The sequence below is a fragment of the Oncorhynchus kisutch genome, linkage group LG24 (assembly GCF_002021735.2).
Source record: "Oncorhynchus kisutch isolate 150728-3 linkage group LG24, Okis_V2, whole genome shotgun sequence".
NCBI classification, from domain to species: domain Eukaryota; kingdom Metazoa; phylum Chordata; class Actinopteri; order Salmoniformes; family Salmonidae; genus Oncorhynchus; species Oncorhynchus kisutch.
The window spans coordinates 41,427,122-41,443,307 of NC_034197.2; the positions used below are offsets into that span (position 1 = coordinate 41,427,122).

The 16,186-nt window shown below is 43.7% G+C and overlaps 2 protein-coding genes across 2 annotated transcripts in view; one reads left to right on the forward strand and one right to left on the reverse strand.

The window, feature by feature from the left end:
- Positions 1-626: 626 nt before the first annotated feature.
- Positions 627-11,900, forward strand: adrm1 (ADRM1 26S proteasome ubiquitin receptor). The gene is made up of 10 exons (XM_020473324.2): positions 627-758; positions 1,596-1,852; positions 2,121-2,237; positions 3,101-3,224; positions 3,317-3,485; positions 3,938-4,080; positions 10,529-10,660; positions 10,952-11,109; positions 11,255-11,357; positions 11,551-11,900. The coding sequence occupies exons 2-10, from the start codon at positions 1,643-1,645 to the stop codon at positions 11,634-11,636; spliced, it is 1,242 nt and encodes a 413-aa protein (XP_020328913.1). The 5' UTR covers positions 627-758; positions 1,596-1,642; the 3' UTR covers positions 11,637-11,900.
- Positions 11,901-14,819: 2,919 nt separating this feature from the next.
- Positions 14,820-16,186, reverse strand: part of LOC109881165 (laminin subunit alpha-5-like) — a 272,787-nt gene continuing 271,420 nt past the window's right edge. The window contains 1 exon segment of the mRNA XM_031803671.1: positions 14,820-15,416. Coding sequence (XP_031659531.1) covers positions 15,268-15,416 — 149 coding nt within the window. The 3' untranslated portion in view covers positions 14,820-15,267.

The window sequence follows — 16,186 nt, forward strand, 5'->3', positions numbered from 1 at the left end:
AGGTGTAGCAAAATGCTTGTGTAAGAAATATTATGTGAGCTAAACATACATACATATATATATATATACAACCTTTTCCTTAAAGTATAATTTCTGGAAAGTTACTGTCCCCATTACAAAAATATTTAAATACATGTAATTTTATCCTTGAAAAAATGTAATTGAAATACTGTAGAATTCCATTCATTCCTATGGAGGACTACTTCCCAGTTGCCGTACATATGAGACATTGGTGTCAGAAGTGGGATGGCGCCTGTGAGGCCACCAGAGAGGCATGCACATGTAGAATTAAATAGAACTATGACCATCCTAGAGTTCTATTGTCACGTGTCTTTGGTAGCCTCGAGACCCACATTTGACACTAGTGTAGCAAACGAGGACAAAGCCTATCTAAGCAAGGGGCATTCGTTGTAATACACTTTATTTGTAATGGTAAAGTCATATTTGACTTTCCATGATACACTTTTTTTTATACACTATTGGAAGCCTTTAATCTCTGTTTACAAAATCTCACAGGACAACACATTTTTACATTTTTTAATTGAGCAGTATATCCTTGGGTTTAAGATCCAGGAAAATAAAAACCACACAGGAAATCCAATGTGCTTGCCATTTCTATTTGAGTGGCGATGGTCACGTTTTCTACTGGTAGAATTGCGAAAGAGTCACCATAGAAGAAGCGAACAGTTCACGCAAACCCACGAAGAAGAGCAACGAGGAAGTCTGATACATAACTTTTGTTGCCAGCTAAACTTCAGGTAATTCAATAAAAAATTGTATACTGTACGTGAAATGTAGAAAGATGAATTATTCAGTTAAATTTGAGAGAACATCGATATGTGTTTTTCTTGAGAATGACGGTTTTGAAAAACTAGTCCCGTCCTCAGCTTAAGAGTTTTTAGCCTTGTCATGAGCTAACGTTAGCTAGCTACTTAGCTTATGCTAACTAGCTAGCAGGTATCATGACACAGCCAGACACAAGCGAAATGTTGTTTTAGATTATACGTTTCCATCCTATCAATTTCTTATTGATAGTTAGCCAAACAACATATTTTGGTTGATTTGTCTCGTCTTGAAACTGCAGTTTAATTGTCCAATCAAATATTTTTCTAGCTTAGTTACACTGAACTAAAATAAAATAAACGCAACATGTAAAGTGTTTTTCATGAGTTGAAATAAAAGATCCCTGAAATGTTCCATACGCACGGAGTTTTTCCTCTGAGATTTAGCACACAAAGTTGTTTACATCCCTGTTAGTGAGCATTTCTCCGTTGCCAAGATTATCCATCAACCTGACAGGTTACAGTTTTTTATTTAATTTAATATTTAATTTAACTAGACAAGTCAGTAAAGAACAAATTCTAATTTTACAATGACTGCCTACCCTGGCCAAATCCAATTGTGGATTGTTGCATGTTGTGTTTTTATATACTTTTGTTCAGTGTATATAATGTCCAAGTAATAGTAGTTCAAAATTACGTGACACTGCAGAACAATACTATGTTGTTAATAGTAATTTTTTAAGCATGCTCGTGCAACTGTCTGCTAGGTCAGGAAAACATTTTTTTATTTTTTATTGTCTCCTCCCACTTCAGAATTAAACCAACAGGCCTACGTGTCTGTCAACAACCCGAGGATCATCATGTCTTCAGGTGCCCTATTCCCCAGCCTGGTGTCAGGCTCCCGGGGCTCGTCCAGTAAATATCTGGTGGAGTTTCGTGCCGGTAAGATGACCATGAAGGGTAGCACAGTGACACCGGACAAGCGTAAGGGCAGTGTGTACGTCCAACAGACGGACGACTCCCTCATCCACTTCTGCTGGAAGGACCGGGGATCTGGAAATGTTGATGATGTGAGTGGATTGCTGGATTTAGATCAAGTTGAATCAGATGTCGTAGTGTCTCTAGACTGGTCCCAATTTTGGTTTGCCCAAAGCTGGCAGCAATGGAGATTGTAAAACTGCACAAACAGAATCTTGTACCAGGCTATGATTTCTCTGGTAGTGAAACAGTATATAAACTGAAGAATATCTAACAACTTTATACAATATTAACCCAGTGAAAAGGTGATGGTTTCCGGTAAGTTTTATAATATCCTTGCTTGTTTGTTTTTGATTCCAGGACCTGATCATCTTCCCTGATGACTGTGAGTTCAAGAAGGTGAGCCAGTGTACCACTGGGCGGGTGTTTGTGCTCAAGTTCAAGGCTGGATCCAAGAGGCTGTTCTTCTGGATGCAGGTGAGGGTTGAATTAACATTACACATAACATTTAACATAATACCATTTCTTTTGACATAGAACTATAGCAGGCAAGGTGGGAATTAATTAGCCTGGTGGTCCCAGGTCTGTTGGTACTGTCTTGCCAAATGTGTGACAATGACCATAGGAGTTTGGCAAGACAGTATAAATGGGTCTGGGACCAGTCAAGGAAATTATGGGATTTTTGTTAGACCCTTAAAGGCCCAAAGCAGCTGTTTATTTACTATATTTAATGTTTTCTTGGGAACAATTCAGTATCTTACTGTAATAGATTAACATTAAAATGTGCAAAAAATATATAACAAATGAGCCAAATAACTATTTCTCAAGCTAGAACTGAATCCTAGCTGTTATTGGTAGAGAGATTTGGAATGCTCTTTTTTATTGGTCTGTTAACCAATTATTATTATTCTATTTTTTTACGTATGGTGAGGTCACCATGGAATGCTGCATTGTCGGAACTAGAAGCACAAGCATTTCGCTACACTCGCATTAACGTCTGCTAACCATGTGTATGTGACAAATACATTTGATTTGATTTGGAAAAAAACTCCCGCCCCATGCAAACCTGTTGATTTTAGAAGGTCCAGTGTTGATAGTTAAAAATACAATCAGAAAATAACGCAGATCATATGTTTACACACTATTACAGTGTTAGTTTCATTAGCTGTTTTTAAAATAGGATATAAAACACTTAATTTTTTATTTTATTTAATTTTTTTACTTCACATGGCCTTTTTATACTTTATTCATTCTTTATGATGTTATCCATTTCTCTTGTCACCAAGAGCCAATACTTTTGATATTGATCTCTTAATGTTATTGATTCCTGTGATCACCAGGAGCCTAAATCGGACAAGGACGAGGAGTATTGCCGTAAGGTGAATGAGTACCTGAACAACCCTCCCATGCCTGGAACACTGGGCAGTGGAGGCAGTAGCAGCCATGAGCTGTCTGCTCTAGGAGGTAGGACACACACAGACCACTCAACATTTTTATAACAATTTATTTGAATTGTTTCGTCTCTTAAGTTAAGAAATGTTTTTTTCTTCCCCCAGGTGAGGGTGGCCTGCAAAGCCTCCTGGGTAACATGAGCCACACACAGCTGATGCAGCTGATTGGACCGACTGGTCTGGGAGGACTTGGTGGTCTAGGGGCCCTAGCAGGACCAGGTCTGGCCAGTCTGTTAGGCAGTGGAGGCCCTGCTACCAGCTCCTCATCCTCCAGGTAAGAGGCCCTAGCAGGGTGGAGGGAGGGGGAGGGCGTGTGATACGACTTTTACAGCTGTGCTGCGGTCGAGGTGGAGCAGAGTACCCTAGATCAGCACAGCCGTGCTGAAGAAGCTGTTCCTTCGTTCCTTTGGCTCCGTAGCCAGCCAACTACACAGCTAAAACAATCACGTCAGACTGAAGTTGGAGAGACGGAAAACCAGCTGCATTAAATTACATTTTTACCAGTTCTGTTGACATGGTTTTTGTGTATATCCATAAACAGTTTGATGCATTATTTCAACTGTCTCAGAACTGCTGTCTCGTCCTGACGCTTTCATTCTCTGTGGGCCAGTTGAGATCGCATTTCAAAATTGAAATGTCAGAGTGCTAGATACAAGCTACGCTACGATCACAGTACACGTCATAACAAATCATTATAATTCCTCCGCTCTTCCCTCCCCACCACAGCTCTCGTAGTCAGTCTGCGGCCGTCACCCCCTCCTCCGGTTCCACCACCACCAGGATCAGTTCGACCGTGGCCCCCACCACCCCAGTTACCCCTGCTGCCACCTCCGCTGCCTCCCCCACTGTCACCCCCACCACTCCTGCTGGTACTGTTATTACCATATCTTCTGTCTATAGTATTGCACCTTATTGGTTTATTGGTTATTACCTTTTATATTTTATTGTCCCGTTTACACCCCACTGTATTCTGCCTGTCTGACGCAAGTGTAAACGGTGCAATGTCAAAGTGTGTGTGTGTGTGTGTGTATGTATGTGTGTGTGTGTGTATATATATAGATAGAGATATATATATATATATATATATATCTCTATCTATCTCACACTACATGACCCAAAGTATGTGGACACCTGCACGTCCAACATCTCATTCCAAAATCATGGGCATTAATATGGAGTTGGTCCCCACTCTTTGCTGCTATAACAGCCTCCACTCTTCTGGGAAGGCTTTCCACTAGGTGTTGGAACATTGCTGCAGGGGTTACTTGCGTCCATTCAGCCACAAGAGCATTGGTGAGGTCGGGTACTGATGTTGGGCGATTAAGCCTGGCTCGCAGTCAGTGTTCTAATTCATCCCAAAGGTGTCCGATAGGGTTGAGGTCAGGGCTCTGTGCAGGCCAGTCAAGTTCTTCAACACCGATCTCGACAAACCAATTCTGTATGGACCTCTCTTTGTGCACAGGGGGATTGTCATGCTGAAACAGGAGAGGGCCTTCCCCAAACTGTTGCCACAAAGTTGGAAGCACAGTATCGTCTAGAATGTCATTGTATGCTGTAGTGTTCAGATTTCCCTTCAGTGGACTAAGGGGCCTGAACCATTATTCCTCCTCCACCAAACTTTACAGTTGGCATTATGCATTTTGTCAGGTAGCGTTGTCCTAACATCTGCCAAACCCATCTTCCAAGTGTATTTCATCACTCCAGAGAACATGTTTCCACTGCTCTAGAGTCCAATGGCTGAGATCTTTACACCACTCCTGGCTTTGCAAAAGGTGATGTTAGGCTTGTGTGCAGCTGCTCGGCCATGGAAACCCATTTGATGAAGCTCCCGACAAAGTTCTTGTGCTGACGTTGCTTCCAGAGGCAGTTTGGAACTCTGTAGTGAGTGTTGCATCTGAGGACAGACCATTTTAACGCGCTTTAGCACTCGTCAGTCCCGTTCTGTGAGCTTGTGTGGCCTACCACTTCGCGGCTGAGCCGTTGTTGCTCCTAGACGTTTCCACTTCACAATAACAGCAGTTATAGTAAACCAGGGCAGCTCTAGCAGGGCAGAAATTTGACCAACAGACTTGTTGGAAAGTTGGCATCATGTGACTGTGCCACGTTGAAATTCACTGAGCTCTTCAGTAAGGCCATTCTACTGCCAATGTTTGTCTATGGAGATTGCATGGCTGTGTGCTCGATTTTATACACACCAAATGTATTTATATAGCCCTTCTTAAATCAGCTGATATCTCAGTGCTGTACAGAAAACCAGCCTAAAACCCCAAACAGCAAGCAATGCAGCTGTAGAAGCACGGTGGCTAGGAAAAACTCCCTAGAAGGCCAAAGCCTGGTTCCTCTCTAGGTTATGAGGGGTGGCCAGCATGATCAAATAATAATAATCACAGTAGTTGTTGGGTGCAGCAAGTCAGCACCTCAGGAGTAAACGTCAATTGGCTTTTCATAGCCGATCATTAAGAGTATCTCTACCGCTCCTGCTGTCTCTAGAGAGTTGAAAACGGCACGTCTGGTGAACAGGTCAGTGTTCCATAGCCGCAGGCAGAACAGTTGAAACTGGAGCAGCAGCACGGCCAGGTGGACTGGGGACAGTAAGGAGTCATCATGCCAGGTAGTCCTGAGGAATGGTCCTAGGGCTCAGGTCCTCCCAGAGGGAGAAAGAAGGAGAGAATTAGAGAGCACACTTAAATTCACACAGGACACCGGATAAGACAGGAGAAGTACTCCAGATATAACAAACTGACCCTAGCCCCCCGACACAAACTACTGCAGCATAAATACTGGAGGCTGAGACAGGAGGGGTCAGGAGACAGTGGCCCCATCCGAGGACACCCCCGGACAGGGCCATACAGGAAGGATAACCCCACCCACTTTGCCAAAGCACAGCCCCCACACCACTAGAGGGATATCTTCAAACACCAACTTACCATCCTGAGACGAGGCCGAGTATAGCCCACAAAGATCTCCGCCACGGCACAACCCGTGGGCGGGGGGCGCCAACCCAGACCGGAAGATCACGTCAGTGACTCAACCCACTCAAGTGACGCACCCTTCCTAGGGACGGCATGAAAGAGCACCAGTAAGCCAGTGACTCAGCCCCTGTAATAGGGTGAGGGGCAGAGAATCCCAGTGGAAAGAGGGGAACCTGCCAGGCAGAGACAGCAAGTCGCGGTTCGTTGCTCTAGAGCCTTTCCGTTCACCTTCACACTCCTGGGCCAGACTACACTCAATCATATGACCCACTGAAGAGATGACTCTTCAGTAAAGACTTAAAGGTTGAGACCGAGTCTGCGTCTCTCACATGGGAGAAAGCCCTGCCTCCAGCTGTTTGCTTAGAAACTCTAGGGACAATTAGGAGGCCTGCGTCTTGTGACTGTAGGTACGTACAGCAGGACCAAATCGGAGAGAGGTAGGAGCACTGGAGTAATATGATCACATTTTTTGGGTTCTAGTCAAGATTCTAGCAGCCGTATTTAGCACTAACTGATGTTTATTTAGTGCTTTATCCGGGTAGCCGGAAAGTAGAGCATTGCGGTAGTCTAACCTAGAAGTAACCAAAGCATGGATTCATTTTTCTGCATAATTTTTGGCCAGAAAGTTTCAGATTTTTCGAATAGATGGAAAAAAGCTGTCCTTGAAACAGTCTTGATATGTTCTTCAAAAGAGAGATCAGGGTCCAGAGTAACGCAGAGATCCTTCACAGTTTAATTTGAGACGACTGTACAACCATCAAGATTAATTGTCGGATTCAACAGAAGATCTTTGTTTCTTGGGACCTAGAACAAGGATCTCTGTTTTGTCAGAGTTTAAAAGTAGAAAGTTTGCAGCCATCCACTTCCTTATGTCTGAAAACACAGGCTTCTAGCGAGGGCAATTTTGGGCCTTCACCATGTTTCATTGAAATGTACAGCTGTGTGTCATCCGCATAGCAGTGAAAATTAACATTTGTTTTTGAATGACATCCCCAAGAGGTAAAATATATAGTGAAAACAATAGTGGTCCCAAAACAGAGCCTTGAGGAACAACAACATTTTTAGTTGATTTGTCAGAGGACAAACCATTCAGAGACAAACTGATATCTTTCCGACAGATAAGATCTAAACCAGGTCAAAACTTGTCCGTGTAGACCAATTTGGGTTTCCAATCTCTCCAAAAGAATGTGGTGATCGATGGTATCAAAAGCAGCACTAAGGTCTAGGAGCACGAGGACAGATGCAGAGCCTCGGTCTGATGCCATTAAAAGGTCATTTACCACCTTTACAAGTGCAGTCTCAGTGCTATGATGGGGTCTTAAACCAGACTGAAGCATTTCGTATACATTGTTAGTCTTCAGGAAGGCAGTGAGTTGCTGTGCAACAGCTTTTTCAAAAAATTGACAAGAATGGAAGATTCGATATAGGCCGATAGTTATTTATTTTCTGGGTCAAGGTTTGGGTTTTTCAAGAGAGGCTTTATTACTGCCACTTTTAGTGAGTTTGGTACACATCCAGTGGATAGAGAGACGTTTATTATGTTCAACATAGGAGGGCCAAGCACAGGAAGCAGCTCTTTCAGTAGTTTAGTTGGAATAGGGTCCAGTATGCAGCTTGAAGGTTTAGAGGCCATGATTATTTTCATCATTGTGTCAAGAGATATAGTACTAAAACACTTGAGTGTCTCTCTTGATCCTAGGTCCTGGCAGAGTTGTGCAGACTCAGGACAACTGAGCTTTGGAGGAATACGCAGATTTAAAGAGGAGTCCGTAATTTGCTTTCTAATAATCATAATCTTTTCCACAAAGTTCATGAATTTATCACTGCTGAAGTGAAAGCCATCCTCTCTTGGGGAATGCTGCTTTTTAGTTAGCTTTGCGACAGTATCAAAAAGGAATTTCGGATTGTTCTTATTTTCCTCAATTAAGTTAGAAAAATAGGATGATCGAGCAGCAGTAAGGGCTCTACGGTACTGCACGGTACTGTCTTTCCAAGCTAGTCGGAAGACTTCCAGTTTGGTGTGGCGCCATTTCCATTCCAATTTTCTGGAAGCTTGCTTCAGAGCTCGGGTATTTTCTGTATGCCGGGGAGCTTGTTTCTTATGACAAATGTTTTTCGTTTTTAGGGGTGCAACTGCACCTACGGTATTGCACAAGGTTAAATTGAGTTCCTCGGTTAGGTGGTTAACTGATTTTTGTACTCTGGCGTCCTTGGGTAGGTGGAGTGAGTCTGGAAGGGCATCTAGGAATCTTTGGGTTGTCTGAGAATTTATTGCACGGCTTTTGATGCTCCTTGGTTGGGGTCTGAGCAGATTATTTGTTGCGATTGCAAACGTAATAAAATGGTGGTCCGATAGTCCAGGATTATGAGGAAAAACATTAAGATCCACCACATTTATTCCATGGGACAAAACTAGGTCCAGAGTGTGACTGTGGCAGTAAGTAGGTCCAGAGACATGTTGGACAAAACCCACTGAGTCGATGATGGCTCCGAAAGCCTTTTGGAGTGGGTCTGTGGACTTTTCCATGTGAATATTAAAATCACCAAAGATTAGAATATTATCTGCTATGACTACAAGGTCCGATAGGAATTCAGGGAACTCAATGAGGAACGCTGTATATGGCCCAGGAGGCCTGTAAACAGTAGCTATAAAAAGTGATTGAGTAGGCTGCATAGATTTCATGACTAGAAGCTCAAGAGGTCTTTTTTTAAATTATTTTTTTGTAAATTGAAATTTGCTATAGTAAATGTTAGCAACACCTCCGCCTTTTGAGGGATGCACGGGGGATATGGTCACTAGTGTAACCAGGAGGTGAGGCCTCATTTAACACAGTAAATTCATCAGGCTTGAGCCATGTTTCAGTCAGGCCAATCAACCTACATCAAGGCACGGACACGGTCTCAATGGGGATAGCTGAGCTGACTACAGGCTGTTAGCCAGTCTGCCACTAGCACACTGGCTTGCAACCTAATTTCATTGTGGAGCTAGAGGAGTTAGAGCCCTGTCTATGTTGGTAGATAAGATGAGAGCACCCCTCCAGCTAGGATGGAGTCCGTCACTCCTCAACAGGCCAGGCTTGGTCCTGTTTGTGGGTGAGTCCCAGAAAGAGGGCCAATTATCTAAAAAATTCTATCTTTTGGGAGGGGCAGAAAATGGTTTTCAACCAGCGATTGAGTTGTGAGACTCTGCTGTAGAGCTCATCACTTCCCCTTACTGGGAGGGGGCCAGCGACAATTACTCGATGCCGACATCTTTCTAGCTGATTTACACGCTGACGCTATGTTGCGCTTGGTGATCTCTGACTGTTTCATCCTAACATCGTTGGTGCCGACCTGGATAACAATATCCCTATACTCTCTACACTCGCCAGTTTTAGCTTTAGCCAGCACCTTCTTCAGATTAGCCTTAATGTCGGTAGCTCTGCCCCCTGGTAATCAGTGTATGGTCGCTGGATGATTCATTTTAAATCTAATACTGCGGGTAATGGAGTCTCCAATGACTAGAGTTTTCAATTTGTCAGCTAATGGTGGGAAGCTTCGGCGTCTCAGACCCCGTAACGGGAAGAGTAGAGACGAGAAGACTCGGCCTCTGACTCCGACTCGCTGCTTAATGGGGAAAACCGGTTGAAAGTTTCTGTCGGCTGAATGAGCGACACCTGTTGAGCATTCCTACAGCATTTCCTTCCAGAAACTGTGAGAAAGTTGTCCGGCTGCGGGGACCGTGCGAGGGGATTTATACTACTATCTCTACTGCTGTTTCATCCTTTCCTACACTGAAATTACCCTCGCCTAACGATTGCGTCTGAAGCTGGGCTTGCAGCACAGCTATCCTCGCCGTAAGGCGATCGTTCTCCTGTATATTATGAGTACAGCGACTGCAATTAGAAGGCATCATGTTAATGTTACTACTTAGCTTCGGCTGGTGGAGGTCCTGTTGAACCACGTCCAGATAAAAAGTTGCGTGAGGGGGGGAAAAAACAAAAAATATAAACGGTAATTAAAAAATAAAAACCGTAAAGTTGTCAGGTAGCAAAGTAAGGTTGGCAACAAAACGCACAGCAACATGTAAACAAGTCTGCAAGTTGTGAACGGGTGTGGCTGATATAGCCGAATCCACTAATTTCAAGGGGTGTCCACATACAAAAGTATGTGTATATACACACACACATTTAGTTAGTTTATTGAATATGTAGAAAGAGGGGGGGAAGATGGAGAGCAAAAGGGCAATGGTTAAGAGTCACCTGCCGACACTGTAGACATTTGTGGTTGAGGTTTCGGCTTTAGCTCCCTAGGCCACGTCCCGTCTGACGAATAAACGTTGATTTGATTGGATTTGTTGCTGCAGCCCAGACCCCCGTCGTGCCGGCAGCCGTCGGCTCCCCCACCCAGCCCATCCAGCTCAGCGATCTGCAGAGCATCCTGGCCACTATGAACGTGCCGGCCATGTCGGCTGCCGTCGCCGTGCAGGGAGGTGACGGTAAGCGGACGACAGAAATGGACATTGATGGGGAGAAGTAGTATACATTCTACAGATAATTAGTGGCTTTGTTTTTCTCACTTTTTGTAACAATTAGCTTGTTTTTAGATGGCTAAATAGGGATTATTATTTATTTTTTTAAAGAGTGTATTGTAGGCAACACATGACTACAGTTCACGTGGACATTTTCTTTAGATTTTTCTTCATATGAGTAGACCGTTAACATATCTGGTATTACGTCTTTATGAAGTAATAATGTGTGTTTTATCATTGTGTTGACCCTCTCCTCAGTGGACCTGGCCAGTGTGTGTACCCCGGAGATCATGGCTCCTATCCTGTCTAACTCTGAGGTACAGCAGAGGCTCCTACCCTACCTGCCCTCGGGAGAGTCTCTACCTCAGAGTGCAGAAGAGATCCAGAACACACTCACCTCGCCACAGTTCCAACAGGTTAAGGATTTTTTTAAATTTTTACGGACAGTCTATCTCCTAGTTTATAGAGAAACATTTGATTGGGTATGACTGACAAAAGGACCTCCTCAACATTCCCTTAAATGCTCAACTCCTCTCTCTGTGTGTGTGTGTCTCTTCCCAGGCGATGAGTATGTTCAGCAGTGCCTTGGCATCAGGACAGCTCGGACCTCTCATGAACCAGTTTGGTCTGCCCTCTGCGGCTGTTGATGCTGCAAACAAAGGAGGTGAATAATAATATAATAATAACATCATTTACACATCCTCACACAAGCAGTAAGCACATGTGGCAAACAGGGGGCAGCAGTTGCCTTGAAGTTAGAGACAGGCTCGTAACCAGAGGTTGGCATCAATATACCATCTGCTGCCCCCTTGAGCAAAGCACTGAAACCCCCCATGTTTTGTTAAATTCTGTTTTAGATGTGGAAGCGTTTGCCAAAGCCATGGAAGGGACTGACAAGGATAAAGACAAGAAGGATGATGACGAGGACATGAGCCTGGATTAGAAGATCTGACCTGGAGTCTCTTGACACACCACCTTCTGTTTACTTACCGCTAGTCTGGAGTGTTGCCTCAACGAATATTTAGCATTTCTCAGATGCATCTTTACAGAAAATGCATGTGCCAACGAATCAATCGTCTTTGAATAGCTTGTGTGTGTGTGTGTGTGTGTTCAATGCATTTACATTAACATTAAATTAATAAAATTACCAATGCCTTTCTCTAATAAAAAAAAAAGCAAACAATTGAGCACAAAAAAATACAAAGAAGACATTGACCCATTTTTGTATCAGGTAAGACTTTATTTTAAAAATGTATTTAGCATAGCTATTCATCTTAGGGGGAATCGGCTTACGTTATCTGAGTGCGATATTTAAGCGATAAGGCACCTCGGGGAGTTTGGTGTATATGGCCAATATACCACAGGTAAAAGGGCTGTTCTTAGGCACGACACAACGAGGAGTGCCTGGATACAGCTCTTAGCCCGTGGTATATTGGTCGTATACCACAAACCCGAGGTGCCTTAATGCTGTTATAAACTGGTTACCAACGTAATTAGAACAGCCAGGGTATGACAATTTGTACTATCAGCATTCAGGGCTCGAACCACCCAGTTTTAAACTCTTGTGATATAATCCATACACCCCCCCCATTATACTAACTATATAAAATGTGCATTTATTCTATAGAATACAGTACATGTGATGTGGATCAACGATAACACTGATTATAGTATTTAAAGCTGGACTCCTTAATGGTGAAATTAAGATGTTTGTTTTGGATATAACAACCGAAGTTTAAGTTACTGCCAACAATGACCCCCCCCCCCCCCCCCCCCCCCCAATGCGCGATGGAACAGAATAATATGTACTACTACGCTTGACGGCACCTCACCTGACCGTTTCACCCATAAAGGGGGGGACCACGGTGCTGTTTCGTCTAAGGGATGTACCACAGTATTACTGAGGGGCGGTTTCATAGACCTACATTAATATTCTCAAAATGAAAGCATTTTTTTTTTGAGCTATGGTCAAGCTAAATCGAGTCAATGTATGTAAAGCAGAATCGAAATGATCACAACCACAATTTTCTACTAAAGGGATTCTTTATTTATGTGTATGTGTGTATATATATATTTAAGCACTTTCCAGAACTAGTTAGTCGAAGTGGATTCTATCCATGGCCAAACAACGACAAGATTTATCAGTGGTCTGTATAAAATAAGTGCAGTTTGGTCCAGGTAAGTTTAGGGCTCGATTCAACCCGGATCACAGAAGTTATAGCGCGATTTGAATTTCAAGCGTTATTTCCGATTGAGCCGACACAATGCAGCCTTTACTGTGAACGCAGGAAGATTGCCTTTAAATTGATATCACACTGGAGAGTGGATCTTCAGAGCTACGGATCGAATCGAGCCCTTTAAATGTAGGTCTGTGAAAGCAGCCCAGAGAGATGTAGATTACTATTAAAGTTACAGTACTAACGCACTAAAGACAACATACTTAGCTATCTTATTCTCTAGCCCAGGTACCAGTCTGTTTGTGCTATCATTCCACTCCTTGTATGACACGAAGGACTGGACTTCAGACTTTACTCCAGAGCTAGCACTTAGTTAATTGCAAACCGGAAATCAAGACGTGGAAAAATAAATACATTTAAATTAACTAATGTACGTCTCCCACCACCAGTGATTTGTATGGTAGACGTCGTGTACCTGTTTTATATGGTGACGAGTAGTAAAGGGGCATCGGAGCAGGGCTGCGTTCAACAGGCTAACAAAGTGGTTGCAATGTTCAGATAGAAATACAATTTCTAGAACCGACATGCCTCTCTGATGTGTAGAATACAGTATCACGCCAGCTCTATTCATAACACTTCTGTCTGCAAAGCTCCACAACATTGTCCTACTGAACTTGCCCCCAGGGGTGATACTTCAGAGAGGTGAAACAATTAATAAAAAAGAGAACTGGTCTATTATACAGTTGTGGCCAAAAGTTTTGAGAATGACACAAATATTAATTTCCACAAAGTTTGCTGCTTCAGTGTCTTTAGATATTTTTGTCAGATGGTACTATGGAATACTGAAGTATAACTACAGGCATTTCATAAGTGTCAAAGGCTTTTGACAATTACATGACGTTGATGCAAAGAGTTAATATTTGCAGTGTTGACCCTTCTTTTTCAAGACCTCTGCAATTCGACCCTGGCATGCTGTCAATTAACTTCTGGGCCACATCCTGACTGATGGCAGACCATTTTTGCATAATCAATGCTTGGAGTTTGTCAGAATTTGTGAGTTTTTGTTTGTCCACCCGCCTCTTGAGGATTGACCACAAGTTCTCAATGGGATTAAGGTCTGGGGAGTTTCCTGTCCATGGACCCAAAATATCGATGTTTTGTTCCCTGAGCCACTTAGGTATCACTTTTGCCTTATGGCAAGGTGCTCCATCATGCTGGAAAAGGCATTGTTCTTCACCAAACTGTTCCTGGATGATTGGGAGAAGTTGCTCTCGGAGGATGGGTTGGTACCATTCTTTATTCATGGTTGTGTTCTTAGGCAAAATTGTGAGTGAGCCCACTCCCTTGGCTGAGAAGCAACCCCACACATGAATGGTCTCAGGGTGCTTTACTGTTGGCATTACACAGAACTGATGGTAGCGCTCACCTTGTCTTCTCCGGACAATAATTTTTCCGGATGCCCCAAACAATCGGAAAAGGGATTAAATCTGAGAAAATGACTTTACCCCAGTCCTCAGCAGTCCAATCCCTGTACCTTTAGCAGAATATCAGTCTGTCCCTGATGTTTTTCCTGGAGAGAAGTGGCTTCTTTGCTGGCCTTCTTGACACCAGGCCATCCTCCAAAAGTCTTTGCCTCACTGTGCGTGCAGATGCACTCACACCTGCCTGCTGCCATTCTTGAGCAAGCTCTGTACTGGTGGTGCCCCGATCCTGCAGCTGAATCAACTTTAGGAGACGGTCCTGGCGATTGCTGGACTTTCTTGGGTGCCCTGAAGCCGCCTTCACAACAATTAAACCACTCTCCTTGAAGTTCTTGATGATCCGATAAATGGTTGATTTAGGTGCAATCTTACTGGCAGCAATATCCTTGCCTGGGAAGCCTTGCAGGTAACCATGGTTGACAGAGGAAGAACAATGATTCCAAGCACCACCCTCCATTTGAAGCTTCCAGTCTGTTATTCGAACTCAATCAGCATGACAGAGTGATCTCCAGCCTTGTCCTCGTCAACACTCACACCTGTGTTAACGAGAGAAACACTGACATATCAGCTCGTCCTTTTGTGGCAGGGCTGAAATGCAGTGGGGATTCAGTTCATTTGCATGGAAAAGAGGGACTTTGCAATTCATTTGATCACTCTTCATAACATTCTGGAGTATATGCAAATTACCATCATCGAAACTGAGGCAGCAGACTTTGTGAAAATTTATATTTTGTGTCATTCTCAACTTTTGGCCACGACTGTACAGCTGTAGATATATTAGACTGAGCTACATGAAGACAGTATACATGACAGAGAATCATATTGGTTCTACATAGGTATTTCTATCTGAATTTTCTGTAATGTCCTTATGAACATGACCCAGAGCTAGCTGGCTGTAAACAGGGCTAAAAGGGGTCTACATGGCTGGACAGCCCTGTGTGCCCACAGCTCCGTGTACTGACAGAGGTTTAGAAAGCATGGCTGGTCGCTGGTTCAGGACTGCTCTCCGAACACAACCATGGAAGGAGGGCAGGGCATCGGGGAGGCCCGGCACATCAACACCATCTAGAGGAGAGAGAAGAAGACCACAGGAAATGCTGAGTTGCAACACGGAAAGATAATTTAAGATGGGGTTGTATGTGTGGCAAAAACACTCTCCATTTCACTTATCTGTATCCCGCAAGGTACCCATACACAGTTTAAGATTTAAAACCATGGTATCATTACCTTAACTATTCAAATGTTTGACTTCTGAGATAAATGTTTGTCATGTTAGTCCGGACCCCTGTGAACATTGAAGGTCCCCAAGAACACAGGGGCCTCTATCATTCTTAAATGGAAGAAGTTGTGAACCAACCACCAAGACTCTTCCTAGAGCTGGCCTCCCTGGCCAAACTGAGCAATCGGGGGAGAAGGGCCTTGGTCAGGGAGGTGACCATGACCCCAATGGTCACTCTGACAGAGCTCCAGAGTTTCTCTGTGGAGATGGGGAGAACCTTCCAGAAGGACAACCATCTCTGCAGCACTCCATCAATCAGGCCTTTATGGTAGAGTGGCCAGTCGGAAGCCACTCCTCAGTAAAAGGCACATGACAGCCTGCTTAGAGTTTGCCAAAAGGCACCTAAAGACTCTCAGACCATGAGAAACAAGATTCTCTGGTCTGATGAAGCCAAGAGTCACGCCTGGAGGAAACCTGGCACTATCCCTATGCTGAAGCATGGTGGTGGAAGCATCATGCTGTGGGGATGATAATGCCCGGCCCCATGTCGCAAGGATCTGTACACAATTCATGAAAGCTGAAAATGTCCCAGTGCTTCCATGGCCTGCATACTCAC

Coding starts and splice junctions, on each gene's coding strand:
- adrm1 (XM_020473324.2), top strand. CDS start 1,643: ATGTCTTCAGGTGCCCTATTCCCCAGCCTGGTGTCAGGCTCCCGGGGC. Junction 3,486..3,937: donor ACCAGCTCCTCATCCTCCAG/GTAAGAGGCCCT, acceptor TCCCCACCACAG/CTCTCGTAGTCAGTCTGCGG. Junction 11,110..11,254: donor CCTCGCCACAGTTCCAACAG/GTTAAGGATTTT, acceptor GTCTCTTCCCAG/GCGATGAGTATGTTCAGCAG.